At 39.1% G+C, this 19,812-nt stretch overlaps 1 protein-coding gene across 1 annotated transcript in view; it reads left to right on the top strand.

Moving 5' to 3' along the window:
- Rtca (RNA 3'-terminal phosphate cyclase) overlaps positions 1–16,288 on the top strand; it is an 89,128-nt gene extending 72,840 nt beyond the window's left edge. The window contains exons 7-10 of the mRNA XM_068392520.1: positions 4,074–4,201; positions 13,333–13,486; positions 14,713–14,817; positions 15,957–16,288. Coding sequence (XP_068248621.1) covers positions 4,074–4,201; positions 13,333–13,486; positions 14,713–14,817; positions 15,957–16,043 — 474 coding nt within the window. The 3' untranslated portion in view covers positions 16,044–16,288. The remainder of the gene's footprint in view (positions 1–4,073; positions 4,202–13,332; positions 13,487–14,712; positions 14,818–15,956) is intronic.
- Positions 16,289–19,812: the final 3,524 nt, after the last annotated feature.

Raw genomic sequence — 19,812 nt, 5'->3', positions numbered from 1 at the left:
CAAACAATTCAGTCATGCGTGAGTAGGTGAGAAGAAATATTAGTCTGACAATTGCCTCATAAGGGAAAAACTCCAGAGAAGCTATATACCTGTCATTATGTTTCTGCTAAGGAACCTGGTTGGTGTTCCTCTCTCCTATCTGGTTTCCCATTGTACGAGTAAAAAATAAGTCAAGTACAGTATCCCATAGGTATGCTTTATTGCTTGTAGATGTTTCAGGTAATGTCTCATAAGCACCCTATGCTCAGAGCAACCTGTAAAGCTATGTATGTCCTGAAATGTTTTTGTAAGAGGAGCAGTACTGTACCAAGAGCCCAACCCCCATGAAGAAGTTTTGGTTTGCAGTACAGGGCCTCATTTTTTCAGTTGAACTTGTTTGGGACTGAACACAAACGCTGCTGGTCGGACATAGAAAGAAACCCTTGTTTATTTCCTGGCCCGAGACGTTCATTAAACGCTTCATTGACACCATCATGTGAAAACTTCCAACTAGCTAATACTACTCGATCTAGATCTTCTCACTCGTAATTTAGGGTCTAAATTGCCAAAGTGAAAGGGGTAGGAAGACACATTATCCAATATCAAAAGAATTTTGAAAGGGGTTCTTTTCTCTTCTAGGAGAAGGACACTACAAAATCAAATCATTGTTCTCTAGTCTTGGGTAGTGTCATAGCCTCTGTACCATGGTCTTCTACTGTTTTGGTAGAGTTCTCTTGCTTGAGGGCACACTCGGGCACACTATTCTATCTGATGCTGGCGTTGGATTTGGAGTATATAGTAATGGTTTTAATTGTAGAAGTGCACTTCCTCTAACCGCTTTCATATTTACTGCCAAACTCTATGGCATATTAACCGCTATTGAGAAAATAGCGTTGGAGAAGGAGGGTAATTTTACAATTTTTAGTGATGCAAGGAGTGTCCTTCAAGCTATGGAAGTTTTAATTCTAGTAACCCTCTAGTTTTAAAGATTTTAGAATGGCTTTTTATTATTGGACGGAGAGGTATAACAGTTCGATTTTGTTGGGTTCCAGCACATGTAGGTGTGTCTGGGAATGAGAAGGCAGATTCACTGGCAGAGAATGCTGCAGCCGAGTTGCTGCCAAGAAGGTATCCCATTCTGTGTAATGATTTCCTACCTAACGTCAAGAAATTGCTTTGCAATAAATGGCAACTGCACTGGGATTGTCTAGATGGCAATGAAATGAGAGAAATAACAAATGTCATATCTCCTTGGAGGTACAGGATAACATAATGCCCCGAAAATGGGAGACGTCTCTTTGCCGTCTCCGTATTGATCACACTCGGTTGACACAAGTTTCTGCTGAAGGGCCAACACCAACCATATTGTGACGACTGTTTAGTACCTCTAACAGTGAGGCATTTGTTGATCGAATGCCCCAATAATAACAACTTGAGAAATAGATATCTGTTAGAGGCTCGAGGTGAGGGTGGCAGGTTCATCCTTGCTAAGATTCTTGAACACGATGTGTCCTACTATGCAAGTGGCGTTTTTAGATTTATTTCAGAAGCAGGTCTTTTGAAAACTATTTAACTTTTATAATGACATTCAACTTTTATGATTTCAATTGAATATTCTTTTTTTTTTTTTATATATATATAAACTAAATGATATCGGCGTCAATGACCTTAGATGTCAGGATGACTGAAAACTTTAAATCAATCAATCTAATTTTGTTGAAGTTTTTATAGTTTACATATGGAATATTTATTTTAATGTTACTGTTCTTGAAATGTTTTATTTTAATTACTTCTCTAGTTCCTGGTTTCCTTTCCTTACTGGGCTATTTTTCCTGTTGGAGCCCTTGGGCTTATAGCATCCTGCTTTTCCAACTAAGGTTATATCTTGGCAAGTGATGATAATATTAATACTAGCATGCATTTGGGATTAAACTATTCAAAAACCAATCTTCAAATAAGGCCATTGTCATCCATTCCTTACAATTGTATCACTGTGTGGAGAATCGCTAATGTGTGGGGAAAGGTAGTCTTATTCATATTTTTTATAGCACATGGATTCTCAGCTAAGTAAATTTAGAACCATGGAATTTGCCTCGTAGTCTTATGCCCTGCCACACTGTTTATATCTGTAGTCACACATGTTCCCTAAGGCATTTTTTCCAGTAAAGTCTGGTTTCATCAACATCAAGTATTTGTTCTGGCAAATAACCTCCTTCATTTATTAAATCATCTATTTCATGAAAAAAATTTTTTTACACTTTTGTCATGACTAACCACCTTACCTTCTGAGGTCACGTGATGCAATTAATATTTATGAAAGTCTTTTGAACCACCCATCGCTTACAGTAAATTCTTCATTATACCTCTCGCCAGCACAACTTTTTTACATATCAAACAAATTTTTTTTCTTTTCTTTGCACTTCAGAAAGCATCACATTCAAATTTTTTTGGCAAATATCTTGAGCCAAACAGAAAGCATTCACTCCATCTTGACAATCAGCCCTTCACACTTCTTAGTAATAACTGTTGATTCAGACTCTTCTAAATTGGGAGTCTTCGCAACGTAATGGATGATTCAGATCAACTGTTACTTTGCCCAGTGAGGAGTTTGAGGTACTATCTCAAGAGAACCGCAGTGGCTCTGCCCCTGGTTGCCAGGACTCCTTGTCAGCACAGGGAAGGTCAAGAGGAGGAACACCAAGGACACCATCTCTGCTTGGATTTGCAGCTAAATCCCGACCCTCTTAACTGGACGACCCAGAGCTCATGACATTGGGGTCATTAGCACGTCCCTAGCGTTCAAGAGAGACTACTGTGACGCAGGTCTTACAAACAGGCGTATGGAAGCGTCGAACTACATTCATAGCCCACTACTTACAACATGTGACCCACAGGAACAAGGAGAAATTTTCCATTAGCCCTATGGTGGCTGCACAACAAGTGGTTTAAGTACCTTGATGGTTGCAGATGGTTTAAGGAAAAGGTTACCTGAGATTAGTTTGGGCTGAATGTTAAGAATGAATGGCTCTTTCTTTCATCTTCCCCTCTCTTGGGGAACATCACCTACAGTCTTCTGCAAGCTGGCCTCGCCTATCTGCAGGTAAAACCATTTCCCTTGTGTAACCTGGTATAGAAATAATACAGTACTTATGTCCCTATACCACTTGGCGAGGTTGGATTTGGTAATGTCTATGGTTGATTCAAAAGATTCCTACGTGTGAGAATTCTTACATAGACTAGTCAAATTGCTAGTATCACACATATTGCTCAGGCCACCAATCGTGCATTGCACATAATTTAGTGAGGTGTCAGGGTTTCTCCATGTTACGTGTGGAGTATGTTTGGGAAAACCCCTGGTTGAATACCAGCCAGTTGGTTTAGACTTCCACCTTCCTAATGGGTGAATCATCCCTAATAAAGAGCTAAAGGGTTTGTATTTAGTGTCGGAACAAATGACAAATTTGAAAGTAACTTTTATTTTTACTAATGATTCAAACCTTGAGCTCTTTATAGAAATTGGCCTCCATTACCTGTCCCCTGATAAGTCCTGCCTGCAATCAAAAGTGACTACACAACACTATATGTTTTATGTTTGTGAGCAGGGTAGGTGGTAACCCCCCTACTTCTCGCTAAAAGTCTTAATGGCTAGTCTTCCAGCTTCACCAAAAGTATAATCCCTAATAAAGAGCTCAAGGTTTGATTAATGAAAAGAAAATGACTTTCAAGTATGTAGTGTTACGGTAAAATTTTACCCAGCAAGTGGAATGAAGGATAACCAGTCCCTCAGGAAGATGTTTGGTATTGCTGATATTTTGTGACCTATAATTTTACTGAATATTTCAATTGAAACAATTTTCCCTAAATTTCCCCTATGCCTAAATGATAAATTTAGAATCATTATGAAGTAAATATAATGATCTGAATTATATACATTGGAACGATTTTATGTAAACCATTTACAATTTTTAATAGTTGTATCATGTAGAACTGTTATATTTTATTCTTTTTGATATTTTTATAAGCCTGATAATGGGGGTAAATAATCATTGAAATGTTAGGTTTTAAAATCATGGTTCTTTTTCTATTCTGTATAGGTGGCACATATGATGGCAGATAGTGCTGAACAAATTCTAATGGAAGAGATACCTAGAGGAGTACCAATAAACATCGAAAGAATTAAAGAGCAACCTGGAAGAGCGGTGGGGAATGGATCGGGCATAGTGTAAGTGTTACTGTTGATATATTGGCAGTTATAGCCTAGAGTTAGTTATAATGTACTTTATTAGGTGGATGACTCTCCAGGAAACTTGTTGGTTAAGAAATATTGAATAAAAACAGGAATTTCATAGATTTTGGAAGCTTAAGTATTTATTTGAGAATTGACATACAGTAACTTCTGGTAATGTTCTTGATAGTTATACAACATATATCTTATCAATAATTGTGGAATAAGTTTAGGATTTTATACATGAAAATTGTTATTCCTATATTTTCTTGGAGTGAATGCATTAGTTGAAAGACATTGCATTCGTTAGAAATGCTCGTAGTACACTATACAAGAAGTCCTTACCAAAGGACTGTTGTATGGAACTTGCCCTCTGACTGGTATCATCAGGGTTGGTTAGTGATCATGAGCTTGGTGTTACAGCCACCAGTTTCAACAGTTGCAGGTGGATGGTCCTAACCAGACCATTCTCCAGCACTGTACAGTATTTCAACAGGGATATCATTCACACTGTTTCCATGTGCCAATATGGAGGTCATTCGTTTCAGTTGAAGAGTCCTTACCGAACTAATCTCTAGCACCCTATGGTAGACTAAAAGGAGTATTGTTCATGCTACTTCCTCATGCCAATATAGAGCTTGCGTATCAACTGGTACCTTCGGTGTTGGTTAGCGATCATGAGCCTGGTATGACAGCACTGGTGTTTCATCAGCTGCAGATGAACAGTTCTATCTTGGATCTATATCCAGCAATGTATGGTAGGCTGATATGAGTATCATTTATGCTACTCTGTGTTATTACAGAACTTAGCTTAAAAAAATAAAAAGCTGACTGGTACTTATGGGGTCACTTACTGATTGTGAGCTTGGGGTAACAGCTACCGTTGTTCGCCTTCAAGCTCTTGAAGTGTTTTCTCAACAACCAGTACTTTTGGAGTTGGTCAGCAAAGTAGAATCAGTGCAAGAGTGAGTGCTGTATGCACTGGTATCAGGTGATTGATCCTTCTGAACTGAACACCAACTCTTAAATGATTGAGAGGAAGGATATGGTGGCATATAAATCTGTCCTCCTCCTCCTTCTTACTGTTCCTTTTTTTATTATGACAATTCTTGAGAAGTTGAAGTCCTGGAGAGGCTGATCTTAAGAAGTCCTGCAGGACTTGAGTGATCTCTCCTGTCTTAAGAAAGAAGACAACTGTTCATACCCAGTCCCCAATCCTGGGCCATATCCTAACCTGGGGAGAGCATTATAGGGTCTTTCCCTCAACACACACTTCTCTTTTTAAATATTTAACTTAGCCGGTGAATATATAATAGCTGCAACTCTGTTGCTCGACAGACAAAAAACAGTAAAAACTCGCCAGCGATCGCTATACAGGTTGCGGGTGTGCCCACCAGCGCCAACTGTCGGCCAGATACCACTCTCTCGATGTAAACAAAGACTCAATTTCTTCTCTGTCGACGTGTCGACAAGACGTACTTTTACTCGCTGTAGAACCTGGAGTTTTCTCAACATATTTGGTGAAGTACTTCATTTTGGTTTGAGCTTTCGCAGTGCAGGTGTTTTATCTTCATCTTAAATCTTGAACTCGTTTTGGATAGATTTAATTTTTGGTGACAAAGAGAGTATGGACTTTCTTTGACTTTTAAATGGCCGACCCTTCCCTTAGACGGAAGTGTGTTTAGGCTTTTAGTAATTATCTTATCACGTTATAAATTAATTATAGATTTTCCTCTATATATTTTTTACTCTCACCGCCTTTATTAGGCCTCTTCGATTAACTTTCCATTTATAATAAACATAAAAAATAAATTTTAATGTTTTGTTTATATGCGACCTTTCCTGAGAGTAGGCGGTCCTAACTTGGAAACCGAAGTTAAACAACGTTGAGCCCTTTCAATCGTAAATAGCTTTTAAAGAGCTAATGATTTAAAACTTTTTAAATGAATATTTTTAATAAATATTTTATGAAAGAATTTCTTTGAATAGTCTTCGTACTGTTTTCAAAGATGAACTAACGTTTAGTTTATTTATGCTACGCAGTTTGCGCTCTATCGTTACGATAGAGAGAGAGAGTATCACGGTTTCACTTTGCAGAAAGAGTAAATCGATTCTGACGTTTTGTTCATTCTTCTTTCAAAGCTTAAATGTTTTAAATTCTATTTTAAAGGAACTTTTTAATTGAAAAACCTTTCAGTTTTTTCCTTTGGTCAAATAACATGTTTTTTTGACGAAATGTAATTGGGCTCTTCTCTTAGGTGCGAAATCAAGAGAGAAAGAGAGAGAGAGATAGAGACGGAGGGAGAGAGAGGAGAGAAAACGTTCCGTTCAAGCGGGTAACGTTGTTCTCGAGTTACTCTCGTCCCTAGTCTTTGTACGGGGAGAAAGGATAAAACGTTTTTAGTTTTATTCTCGTCCCCAGGCAATGTACGGTGAGAGATTGAAAACGTAGTTTTGAATGAACTAGTGTTTCTTCTCTTCCCCAACCACTGAATTTTTTTTATCTTAAAAGATGTTTACTGTTTTTTTTGCTGGTATTAATGTGCTTGCATTATACGACTGATTTCGCATTTACTACCTTTTGATGAGGGTAGAATTGCGTGCTTCAGGTAGAAATCAGTAAAAGTTTCGATTTAAGTGAAATAAGTGCAAAACAGAAAATCGTAGTGATAAAGTGATATTGCGCAGTGTTACAGTGTTGCGTCCGAGGGTTCGTCTGTTCGTGCCTGTCGTTCACCTAGTCCGGGACCTCTTGCAAGCTCCCAAGCCCAGGGGAGAAGTAATGTCGTACGACTTATGGGTTCGTGAGGCCTTGATTAGCGAACAGACGTTTCCCTCTATGGTATCGGGTGTATCTTACCAAGATCTCCCCTACCATAAGGCGAGAGAGACAATTTTCTCCTCGTCATCCGAAGGCTTTTCGCATAAGAAACCTGAAACAAGGTTTCGAGGCCCTTAAGCAAAAGTCAGTCCTTTCAGGACAGGTCCAGCGTCCTGGTTGCAGCCATTAGGACAGCTCTGACCCTATGCAGTCATCGGAAAACTGCTCGCCGCCTAACAAAAGCGTAACACGGACTCCGAGAGTCTTTTTTGTTGGCAAAGTGTTGCGGTCACAGACGTTACCCTCGTCTCTTACCGCAACCATTTCCGTTGATCCTAAATGGGTTGTACATCAAGACATGCAGAATAAGCTTGCCTCCCTTATGGAAGACTATTCTGCCGATTAGTCCGTTGAGCCTAGCCGTTTATCTCATCGAGATCCTGGCTTTCAGCCAACCTAACGTTCCTTTGTGCGTCCTGTTGACGTTGGCGTAGCTAAGTCACGTCAGTCAGGTTGTTTAGAACCACACTCGATGCGGTCTCGTGTGGATTTTCAGCCACATTTGGACGTTAGGCCACTTGCTGATGCTCCTGTTGACGTTCAGGACGTTCGCTAATAATCGGAGTTGACTTGTTTTGACGCTGTGCGTCAACCTCCGCATTCTAGAGTTGTTTTGACTGCTCAGTCTAGGCAGTCAAAGCAGTCTCGAGTGGACGCTGTGCGTCCTCACGCACCTGTTGTTGTTGACAGTTCACAGACTGTCAAGCAGTTACATGACGTTGCGTCCTGGTCTCTCGCACCTGTTGTTGTTGACAGTTCACAGACTGTCAAGCAGTTACATGACGTTGCGTCCTGGTCCGCTACTAATGCACCAGTGCGTGTGGACTCTGCTTGTAAAGCATTGCCACCACGGTAGGTCTCTCCCTTGCTTGAGACTCAGCTATTATCGGACAAGGTTCCTTTAGATGAGGAAGTTGCTGTTCCCCCTCCTACTGATATTCCCTTGAGGACTCTGTCAGACGGAGAGGAGCCTAAAGCTGCTTAGCCCTCTATGGACTTTAATTAAATCATGCTGATTTTTAAGGATCTTTGTCCGGATCTTTTTGTAACTGCTGCTCCTCGTTCGCCTAAACGTCAGAGCTTACACTAGGCCTAGCTACTTCGAAGCCGTTGTTTATAAGCTAGTGCTCTCTCGCTCTCCTAGAGAGCTTTACGTTTGCTAGGCGACTGGTTTATCACCAGGAGGAGTTTGGGGGATACAGCCTTTGCTTTCCCTTCTTTTAAACTGGCTTATAGAGCGAGAGTCTGATATGACACGAGAGAAGTTCTCGGCTTGGGAGTTCCTGCCTCTGCCCAGATAGACTTCTCAAATCTCGTAGACTCTCCCTGGTGCCTGGCCAGGAGACGCTCCAAGATTTTACAGGTCAACTTCACAGCTGTTTTCGAGCCTTTGAAGTTTTGCTGTACAATTATGTCATGCATAAACAAGGCTTTCAGGGATGGCTCCAATGATCTGACAGCCACGTTCTCTGCAGGGACAAGTCCCTCAGGGATGGCTCCATGATTTGGCAGCCATGTTCACTGCAGGAGTACGTAAGAGGCAAGTGCGCTCAATGTGTTCATTGTCAAGACAAACTTCACGAGGAAGTCTACCAGGCTGTCTTGACAGCATTTATGGAAGGCGACTGGATGGTCTCTCTCGACCCTCAGGAGGCATACTTCCACATTCCTATACACCCGGATTCCCAACCGTTTCTGAGGTTTGTTCACAGGAATGTGGGGTACCAGTTTCGAGCTATCGGAGATCAGAGCCTCCCTGTACTTGGACGACTGGCTTCTCAGAGCCTCTTCCAGTCATCGCTGTCTGAAGGATCTCAATTGGACTTTAGATCTGGCCAAGGAATTGGGACTCCTAGTCAATTTGGAAAAGTCACAGCTGGTCCCATCCCAAACTATTCTGTATTTAGGGATGGAGATTCACAGTTAAGTTTTTCGGGCTTTTCCGTCGGCCCCCAGAATAGATCAAGCCCTGCTCTCCATCCAGAAGATGCTGAAGAAAGAACGCTGCTCAGTCAGGCTGTGGATGAGTCTGGTAGGGACGCTATCATCCCTGGAGCAATTTGTCTCGCTAGGAAGGCTACACCTCCGTCCTCTTCAATTCCATCTGGCTTTTCACTGGAAAAAGGACAAGACGCTAGAGGCGGTCTCGATCCCGATTTCCGAAAAGATAAAGTCTTGTCTGACTTGGTGGAAGGACAATATCAGCCTACGAGAGGGTCTTCCCCTGGCAGTTCAGATACCCAACCACGTTCTCTTCTCGGACGCATCGGACTTGGGCTGGGGCGCGACGCTGGACGGTCGGGAATGCTCAGGTCTGTGGAACTCGAGTCAGAGGAGCATGCATATCAACAGCAAGGAGCTTTTGGCGGTTCATCTGGCCTTGATAAGCTTCGAGAATCTCCTTCGAGGCAAGGTGGTGGAGGTAAACTCGGACAACACCACGGCCTTGGCGTACATTTACAAACAGGGAGGTACCCACTCACTGACTTTGTACGAGGTCGCAAGGGACCTGCTCATCTTGTCAAAAGATCGAGGCATCTCCCTAGTAACGAGGTTCATCCAGGGCGACTTGAACGTCCTAGCAGATTGTCTCAGTCGGAAAGGTCAAGTAATTCCAATCGAATGGACCCAACACAAGGATGTGTGCAAGAGACTTTGGTCGACTTGGGGTCAACCCACCATAGATCTCTTTACAACCTCGCTGACCAAGAGGCTTCCAATCTATTGCTCTCCAGTCCCGGACCCAGCAGCAATACATATAGATGCCTTCCTCCTAGATTGGTCACATCTGGATCTTTACGCATTCCCACCATTCAAGATTGTCAACAAGGTACTGCAGAAGTTCGCCTCTCACGAAGGGACAAGGTTGACGTTAGTTGCTCCCCTCTGGCCCGCGAGAGAATGGTTCACCGAGGTACTTCGATGGTTAGTAGACGTTCCCAGAAGTCTTCCTCTAAGAGTAGACCTTCTACGTCAGCCACACGTAAAGAAGGTACACCAAAGCCTCCACGCTCTTCGTCTGACTGCCTTCAGACTATCGAAAGACTCTCGAGAGCTAGAGGCTTTTCGAAGGAGGCAGCCAGTGCGATTGCTAGAGCAAGGAGAGCTTCTACCATTAGAGTCTACCAATCGAAGTGGGAAGTCTTCCGAGACTGGTGCAAGTCAGTTTCTGTATCCTCGACCAGTACCTCTGTAGCCCAAATAGCTGATTTTCTCTTATACCTGAGAAAAGGACGATCCCTTTCAGCTCCCACTTTCAAGGGCTACAGAAGCATGTTGGCATCGGTCTTCCGGCATAGAGGCTTAGATCTTTCCAACAATAAAGATCTGCAAGACCTCCTTAAGTCTTTCGAGACCACTAAGGAGCGTCGTTTGGCTACTCCTGGGTGGAATTTAGACGTGGTCCTAAGATTCCTCATGTCAGACAGGTTTGAGCCTTTACAGTCAGCCTCCCTGAAAGATCTCACCTTTAAGACTCTTTTCCTGGTATGCTTAGCCTCAGCTAAAAGAGTCAGTGAGATTCATGCCTTCAGCAAGAACATCGGATTTTCGTCAGAAAAGGCCACGTGTTCTCTGCAACTTGGTTTTCTAGCCAAAAATGAGCTACCTTCTCGTCCTTGGCCTAAATCTTTCGATATTCCCAGCTTATCGGAGATCGTAGGCAATGAACTAGAAAGAGTCTTTTGCCCTGTTAGAGCTCTTAAGTTCTACTTAGCTCGTACTAAACCTTTACGAGGCCAATCTGAAGCGTTATGGTGTTCGGTTAAGAAACCATCCTTGCCTATGTCAAAGAATGCTTTGTCATGTTTTATCAGATTGTTAATACGAGAAGCTCATTCACACTTGAGTGAGGAAGACCGATCTTTGCTTAAGGTTAAGACGCACGAGGTTAGAGCTGTAACAACTTACGTGGCCTTTAAGCAAAATAGATCTCTGCAAAGTATCATGGACGCAACCTATTGGAGAAGCAAGTCAGTGTTCGCGTCATGTTACTTAAAAGGTGTCCAGTCTCTTTACGAGAACTGCTACACACTGGGACCATTCGTAGCAGCGAGTGCAGTAGTGGGTGAGGGCTCAACCACTACAATTCCCTAATTCCATATCCTTTTAATCTGTCTCTTGAAATGTTTTAATGTTTTTATGGGTTGTCCGGAAGGCTAAGAAGCCTTTCGCATCCTGGTTGATTTGGCGGGTGGTCAAAGTCATTTCTTGAGAGCGCCCAGATTAGGGGTTTGATGAGGTCCTGTTGTATGGGTTGCAGCCCTTGATACTTCAGCTCCTGGGGGTCTGTCAGCATCCTAAGAGGATCGCGGGGCTCCGTAAGGAAGACGTACTTACAAGGCAGAGTAATCGTCTAAGTCGACTTCCTTACCAGGTACCTACAGTATTTATTTTGGTTTTGTTATATTGATAACTGTCAAAATGAAATAAAAAACTCTTAGCTTATACGATGTAAACATATTTAACTGGTCTCTACCCACCACCCTGGGTGTGAATCAGCTATTATATATTCACCGGCTAAGTTAAATATTTAAAAATGATATTTTAATTATAAAATAAATTTTTGAATATACTTACCCGGTGAATATATAAATTAAACGACCCTCCCTTCCTCCCCAATAGAGACGCAGTGGGATGAGAAGAAATTGAGTCTTTGTTTACATCGAGAGAGTGGTATCTGGCCGACAGTTGGCGCTGGTGGGCACACCCGCAACCTGTATAGCGATCGCTGGCGAGTTTTTACTGTTTTTTGTCTGTCGAGCAACAGAGTTGCAGCTATTATATATTCACCGGGTAAGTATATTCAAAAATTTATTTTATAATTAAAATATCATATTTTGTAAGTTGATAGTAAGTTGCTGGTGTCATGTCATGGTACTGGCATGCAAATTGAGGAGGATTTGACAACTCGCGTGCAGGGGTCATAGCCTTCTCAGTAACCCCAACATGAACAAGAAGGAAGTTTCCAGACACTGTTCCTTTTGACATTGTGAGGTTGCTTGCTTCGGGATGCAATCTTGGTTAGTGTGCGCCTCTGCCATCTCAAGGAAGAACTCACGGGCCTAGCTGTCGGTAGCCTTCCAGTTTATCAGTCAACGTACTTAGAGCTGACTGTGGGTCTGAAGGTGTCTGGTCCACTTTGCATCTCTGCACCACATGGATGTTGCCGCCAGACCCTTGGACCAGTTTTCTTTTGGTCTTCAGGTGGGTGCTTAGCAGTTCTGCAACACTCCAGCTCCCTCATGGCACTTAGTTTGCATCATGTCTAAGTTAACGTGGGATGCATAATTCTCTAGGAGAGGTAGAATGACATGGTGTTTTATTTCTTCTTTCTCACTGGAGAGGACGTAGCAGCCACAACCATTACACGCTGGTTGGACGTTTGATCCTGGTGAGTTACGTAATGGAGTACCTTTCTTGCAGACATCTGCCAAGAAGCAACTACTCCGTTTGACTGGTAAGTAGGAGGATGGGTTAGTGTCTTACCTAACATTTCTCTTGATTTACCTAGTTAGACTACTGACACCATCTCCCTGTTAGGGAGATAAGTTATGTCTCATGCCATTTTTCTTATGTGCTAGTACATCCCTATGATAGCTGTTAGCAGTTTGTTGGAGCCTGATTTGTTGTTCTTTTAAGGAAGCAGGAAGGATGACATGTCCATGGAAGAAAAGAACCTTCCAATTTGGTTCTAGGGGACTTCCCTACCACTAGTGAATGAGTTTTCTATTTTAAAGAGTTGAAGGTTTGTATACTCATTAGGAACAAAAGAAATTCTAAAAAAGTTAATTTTTTTTCTTTCCAATACAAACCTGACTTTTTTTAATTAAATTTCTCACCTCAACCACCTCTCTCAATGCTAGGCCTAAGAACAAGTGGCTCTTATGTGACAGGCAGGTGAACAGGGCTTCCCCTCATGTCACCTGCTGTTTACCAACTACTGTACTTTGTTATTGATTCAATGGCTGTTCAAGTGTTGTTGAAGACATCCCTATTTTATTAGACTTGGTTTTATATAGCTAGGAAAATGCAAATTACTTTTTAAATGTTATATTTATACAAATCACAGTTTATTATTGACAACGTTTACCTTTTCCTTCCTCTTGTGTTTTGTATTAAAATTTATGGCATTTTCTTTATTCAAAGATACAAAAATACAGGTTATATTAAAGCATGAGGCAAACATCGTTTTGATGTCATGAATTATTCCAATCTTAATACATAATGATAACATTTTTCTTTGTAGTTTGTGGGCAGAAACCACTACAGGGTGTGTTTTAGGAGGTTCAGGTTTAGGAAAGAAGGATAGACGGGCTGAGGATGTTGGAGCAGCAGCTGCCAATGAATTACTGGAAAGCTTAAAGCGAAAAGCTTGTGTCGATTCTCATTCACAGGATCAAGTAAGTGGATGTGGTAATTTTGTTAGTCTTGTACTTCATGATTAACGTTTATCTCAAGTGTTAGTCACTCGCTTCAGGATAAGCTTGGATCCTGTTATCGTATATTTATACAGACCAACTTTGAAAGAAGGGTTCCAAGGAATGGAAGCTTATAAACTAGACCTGTCACTGAGAAACTTCTTCCATGTATTCTAATTAGGTAACCAAGAGTTGATTAATGCTGTACCAGTAATATCCTTCAATAACTGATCCCTCGTTGACAGTTAATTTCATATTTTCTGAATCCGCCAAGGTCAGTTCCATCGTCATTCCATTTTGTTTCTCTTTGTGGCTGAAAATTTGTTTTCATTGTTCACTGTCAGTAGATTTTTACCCGTATTTTTTCACAAAACTTTTTCCATATAAGTTATCTTGATGAAACTAGTCAGTATTTTTCAGTATTGTGGAGTCTGATGTATTAATATAGTATATTTCATGGATACTATATATCTTCCCCATCCTGGGATTTTATGCGGCACCTATTAAAATAAGATACATATGTAAATCACCCTTTCGTGAAATCACTGGTCTTATTGTAGTATTAAGCAAATAATTTCCTTTCATTATACCTTGAAACATGCATTTTCAAATGAGTACCTAAGAATACTTTTTATATTGCATGAATACAAAGTAACCCTTAACTTGTTGAAACTTTGAGATTCATTGGAAGATTTATCTAATTGTGTCACACACTGAAGGCCTTAATTCTTCACCAAGAACTATAAACTCAGAACTAAAGTCTGCTCTCCAGTTATATTATTCAGGACACCAGAGTCCGTCTGAAATGTTTAAAGTTACATATTCCTGGAATGATGCACTTAATCAGGATCACTGTTGATTATGTAGTTGCATGTGGTCAGAGTTGTTCGTCATCAACAAACATCATGCTACTTCTTTAATTGACGTGTACTGGCTTAATTAGGGTGGCATTGTATTCCTTGAGATTTTAATCAATCATGCATAATCAAATTCTAATAGCTTTACCTCATAAAAACTGGTTATGCTAAAAGATATAGCTCAGTTTTTGTATAGTATCTTCATGGTGGGAGCAGTTTGAGAATTTTCTAAATCATCCATGATGCCAAATGATATTGATATGTTAGTTTATTGTATTTTTCAAGATTTTTCCCTTTGAAGTATGTTTAAAAAAAATCCAATGTCTAATCTGATATGTAATTCTATTGCAGATAATAATTTTGATGGCTTTAGCAAAAGGCAAGTCTATAGTAAAATGTGGACCTCTAACAGACCATTCAAAAACTGCAATACATGTTGCAGAACTAATGACCAAGGTATGTATGACATTTAGTTTTGTAATTTTTTTCCTTTTGTTCATATGACACAATTTTCAAATATTTCTTATAAAAATCATTCTGGGTTGTGTATCTGGATGGTTAGGGTTGACTAGTCCTTTGAGAGGTAAAGGTTACCAACACTTGATTAACATCTCAACAACCTTAAGAGTACACTAGAAGTCCTTTTAACGATCACCCTTGGGTCTTTGCTGTTGCCAGATAATTAAAAGGGCTGTTGTATAAGGTGAACCCTTATAAATGCCTTAAAACTTTACTCAAACATCCTATTATATTACCCTACCGTACTAGGCGGTATATCTTAGCAATCCATGTTTGCCAACGGTTATAAAACCGAACGAGCAACTTGGTGGAGTAACGAGAACTTTGTGTAGGAAATGCCGCCCCCCCCCCCCCCACCCACCCACCCAAATCTTGATGAAGTCACTGGCAGCAGGTTGACGTAGATGTCTTTTCAGCTTTTACTCCTGATGCATGTTGTATGATCTTACTGGAATTAATATGAACCAGCAAGGGTCATTTGCCTTAGTTAGATAGGCACTGTGCATCACAAGGAACTGGCTATCCTTTGAAGAATGTAGCCAATGAATCCTTTATGGATTTAGTCAGTCTATGGAAAGTGAAAATGACAGAATGGCCCCCAGTCGCTGGCGTAGCGGGGTGCTAAGAGTCTCCTGGTTTATAAATACTAAAATGGTTTTTACTATAATTAGAAAAATTTTGAATTGCCAATTGTCACTTTGGCTACTTGTCGGAGAAATCATTAACAAGGGGAACCTTAGTGATGTGTCGACTACAGAAACTTCATTACAAAAAATGGAGATTTTGTTGTATTTTTGTGACTCTTGAGAAGACATTTGACGAGTAATAGGATTCGATATCAAATGGGCATTAAGAAAATGAAAGGTACAACAAAAATTAATTCACCAAATGATGGCACTGTACTGTATCATAAAACAAGATTTAGAGGTTAGATAATGGCAATTATATATGATTTATATGTTGATCTTTAGCCTAAGATTGGGAAACAGAATTTTTAAGGTATATAGCATCTGTTAAATTGATATAAAGTTCTGAAATAATCTTTACATTTAAATTTCTATTATCTCTCTCAACAGGTCAAGTTCAACATTAGGGAAGATACAGGTAGTGACTGCATATTTATGGAATGTGAGGGAATTGGATTGCTTCCAAAACACCGGTAAGGTAAACTTTGATCTAATGCAATTAAGGAATTGTTCGTAGCCATGTTTAATAATATATTCATTATGATGCCTTGGTAATATGTTAGTGATTGTTCAAGAACCATTGATTTTTTATACTTTTTACCTATTGTTTTGGTATTTTAATGAAGAAACTTTACCAATGCCTCGCTGAAGCTATTGAAGGTGAAATTCCAGACAGTCTTATTTGTGATACTGCAGAAAAAGTTAACATAAGGAAATTGAAATGACAGAATTGGCTTATTCATGAAAGCCAGCAATTTTGACAATGATACGAAGTATCACTGTAATCCTGTGTAGGATTTTTCTTGCATAAGACATCAACATTATAGCACTGTAATGTATTATTGTAATGTTACTAATTTGACTCGGTGTCACTTGTACAGACTAGGTGAACTTAGCACTTGAGTGATACATACTTTTAACCGAATATGTAGAGAGTAAGCATCCGGTTTCAATTCAAGTGATTCATCATATCACTTATATTTTTCAACTAAGTTAGGATTGCCACTAATATTGATTGTATGGGTATTATAATGATGATATTTCCTGAGAATGGTTGCCTTATTGCAAAGATCAGAACACTTCCGATCTGTTTCAGTGAGACCGCCATAATAAAATACAGTAAGGTGTCTGATGGACTTTGATGTAATTCCATGCTAGTCAGTAGTACTCAATGTTAGAAAAAGGTTTGCTAACCCTTGAACCACTTCAAGCAAGTATATATTTCCAGGAAATTTATTTCAAAGTTTTGTCATTACAGTTTTGATGGCAGCTTGACGTGTTTAGACATCAAATAATTTAGGGTTTCATAACCCTTCATTGGCTATGTAGCGACTATTAACGTTGATTTTGCACAAAATTATGTGTACTGTATTGCACAACTTCAGGGAAGATATAGGTGATAACTTTTTGATGTGAAATAATACAATACTGTATCTTGAATTTATTCAAAGGTTACCATTGTTTTAAGGTACTTGATTTATGAATTCATTTTTATTATATAGCCAAGATGGTTTAGATATTTTTGTTTGGAAAATGAATTATATTAGCACTGATATAGATATTGTTTCTATTTGGTGATTCCTTGAATTAAGGAAATGAATGATAATGTATAGTGTTAATTTTGGAGTATAGAAAATTAAATTTTCATTGATGTTTTGCAGCAACAAAGAGTTATCTCCTAATTTACCCTTTATCAGCATTATTTTATACAACTGCTATAAATCTCTTTCCAGTTTGTATTTTTCACTTTTTGAATATTTATTGGAAGCACATTATAGTCTTCCTAGGCTTTATCCTTTACTTAATATCTTATATTATAGAATATCATTTGTAAAGTACTGTATTTAAGACTAAAATTTATAGAGGAAAAATATTGAATCTATAAATCATATTGTGTTTTATACAAAATGGAGACCTGTTATGGATATTACGGAATCTAATTCATGTATAAGTTTTCTTCATCAGTTGTGACTGTTCTTTAAATGTTGCACTGCAAGTTAAATTTAGAAATACTGCAGTACATGTATTAATTCTTGATAGAGTTGCCTTGTATTACCATTCTTTTTAGTTTAATATCATCAAATGTTTTCTTTAACTTACAATGCGGTATAATTGTACTCTCAAAATTTAGTTATACATTGTCTGGTGTATTCAGCTACCTATAGAATATTTAAAATAATGAGGCCATGGGAGTAGTAAAACTAGTAAATACAGAGATGAAGGTATTTGGTAATGTTGAATTTCCTACCTCTAACAACACAGCTGTAAGCAAAAATATTGTAACTGTGATATTGTAGTGTTAGAAATACTATTAAAGTATTATCTTAATATGCAGTAGTAGACTCTTCCCTAGTAAAACTAGTTGTGTAGTTTCATTACTAATATCGATAGCTTGCATGCAGTGATCCTCAGTGCTGTATGCTGAGATCTTGACGCGTAGATTAATAAACAGGCTTCTGTTGAATCTCATTCTCTTGCCTGTGGATGACATTTATATAAGTGAATATAATAAATTATATTGATATTGTATTTACTTGATTATCTTACACATTTTAATACTGTCCATTAAAATTGGTTGGTATGAAGACTTGAGATGTGAAATTTGGCTTGAACAAATTCCTGGAGGCAATTTTATGACAATATAACAGATAAACCCTGTGTACTAAGTATTTTATTTCTCATTCTCAGTGTTTTAGTAACTTATTGACGAACCTTAAAGAATATTATAATCCACTATGCATGCGTGTAAAAAGATCGATACACCAAGAAACTTTGCTAGGAAACTTTTGTGGGAAGGTGATTGCTTCAATAATTATAATGTGTTGGGATGTTGCAGCCCATGGTATTTGCTAATTTTTCTAAGTATGATGTGATGTGATGTTTCAGCTTGGGGTATTTACTGTTAGAAAGAACATTAGAAAGTAATTTTAGATTCAGGACACCCGTACTTTTTTATATTATTTTGGAAGTCCTATGTCCCTGGAAAATCTTTTAAATTGGTTGGGTTTGAAGTTATTCCTATTTATTTTTAATCGGTTTGGTGTCCAGTTTTCATCTCCCCACTAATTTTTATATACAATTTAAGTGATTTTATTTCCTAAACAAGAAGCAGTATTAATTACTATGGATTTTTGCCCTGGACACTCAATATATTTGCTATGTATTTCCTCTCATTTTTTTAAGCATCAGTGGTTTTACTTTTCTCAGACACTTCAGTGAAGTATGGGGGAGTGCATGTGACAGATTTTCAGCTTCTTTGTATTTGCTTAATAGGACCATGATATGAATATGTATTCTTCCTGAGACTGCGTGCCTTCCTTCCACATTTTCAGCAGAGAGGTAAAGCTCATGTCAGGCAAATTAGCAAAGGGACTTATTTGAAAAACCAGTCGCATTTTTTGTTGGGTGTTATTGTATTTTTCCTTTTATGTTCATTAGATATGCAAATTACAAACTTTATTTTACTAGTCAGGCTTCTACCCATCTTTGTTCCTACACGAATACAAACCATATGATTTCAGCGCAGATGGAACCTAGCTATAAACTTTTAGATGAGGTATCAACGGCCCTCCACTAGTTAGCAGGGGTAGACCAGCCACCCCTCTCACACACACTACCTCATTTTTTGTTTTTTGCTCGGGAGAGTGAAGACGTGCTCTCACTAACCTTAATAATGAATCTTACTTGGCTGTAAACTTTGGTAACTATCTTTCTCTCTTACATGTGTATCTGGTTTTCCGAGGGGATTTTCCTGGTATTATCGGACACCCTTGCAGCATGTTTATATCCATTAAGTAGACGGATCCTTTTTTAGCTTTGTGAGTTTTTTTGGTTAAAGGGAATAATTCTGAAGTAACTTGCTGTATATGAGTTATCAAGCTGGGTCTAATTGATTGATTGATTATGAGTTACAGTATCTTGCATCCTGACATCTAAGGTCATTGACGCCGAAAGTTTTAGTGCTTCATACAGTTAGTGTTTTGATGGTGCACAGACCATTATAGATTTGAGATCCTCTCTTGGAGCTTAGGTTCTTTATTTAATTTAGACTCTTCTGCTGAAAAATCTTTGCTGTCCCGCAATACTAGTTGCTCTTTTAGACAACTAGATTTTGAGGTAGAAGACAAAGGTGTTATCTTGGATCTTCTTATTCCTCCACTCGAAATAAGAGCCCTAAAGCAATCTTGTATTTCATTGGTGGGTGACGTTGAATATTGTATGATTCTTTTAGAACTTGGGTATCTGT

The sequence above is a fragment of the Palaemon carinicauda genome, chromosome 18 (genome assembly GCF_036898095.1).
Source record: "Palaemon carinicauda isolate YSFRI2023 chromosome 18, ASM3689809v2, whole genome shotgun sequence".
Taxonomy (NCBI): Eukaryota; Metazoa; Arthropoda; class Malacostraca; order Decapoda; family Palaemonidae; genus Palaemon; species Palaemon carinicauda.
The sequence above is the reverse complement of the archived record's forward strand: the minus strand, read 5'-3'. Positions and strand labels throughout refer to the sequence as shown.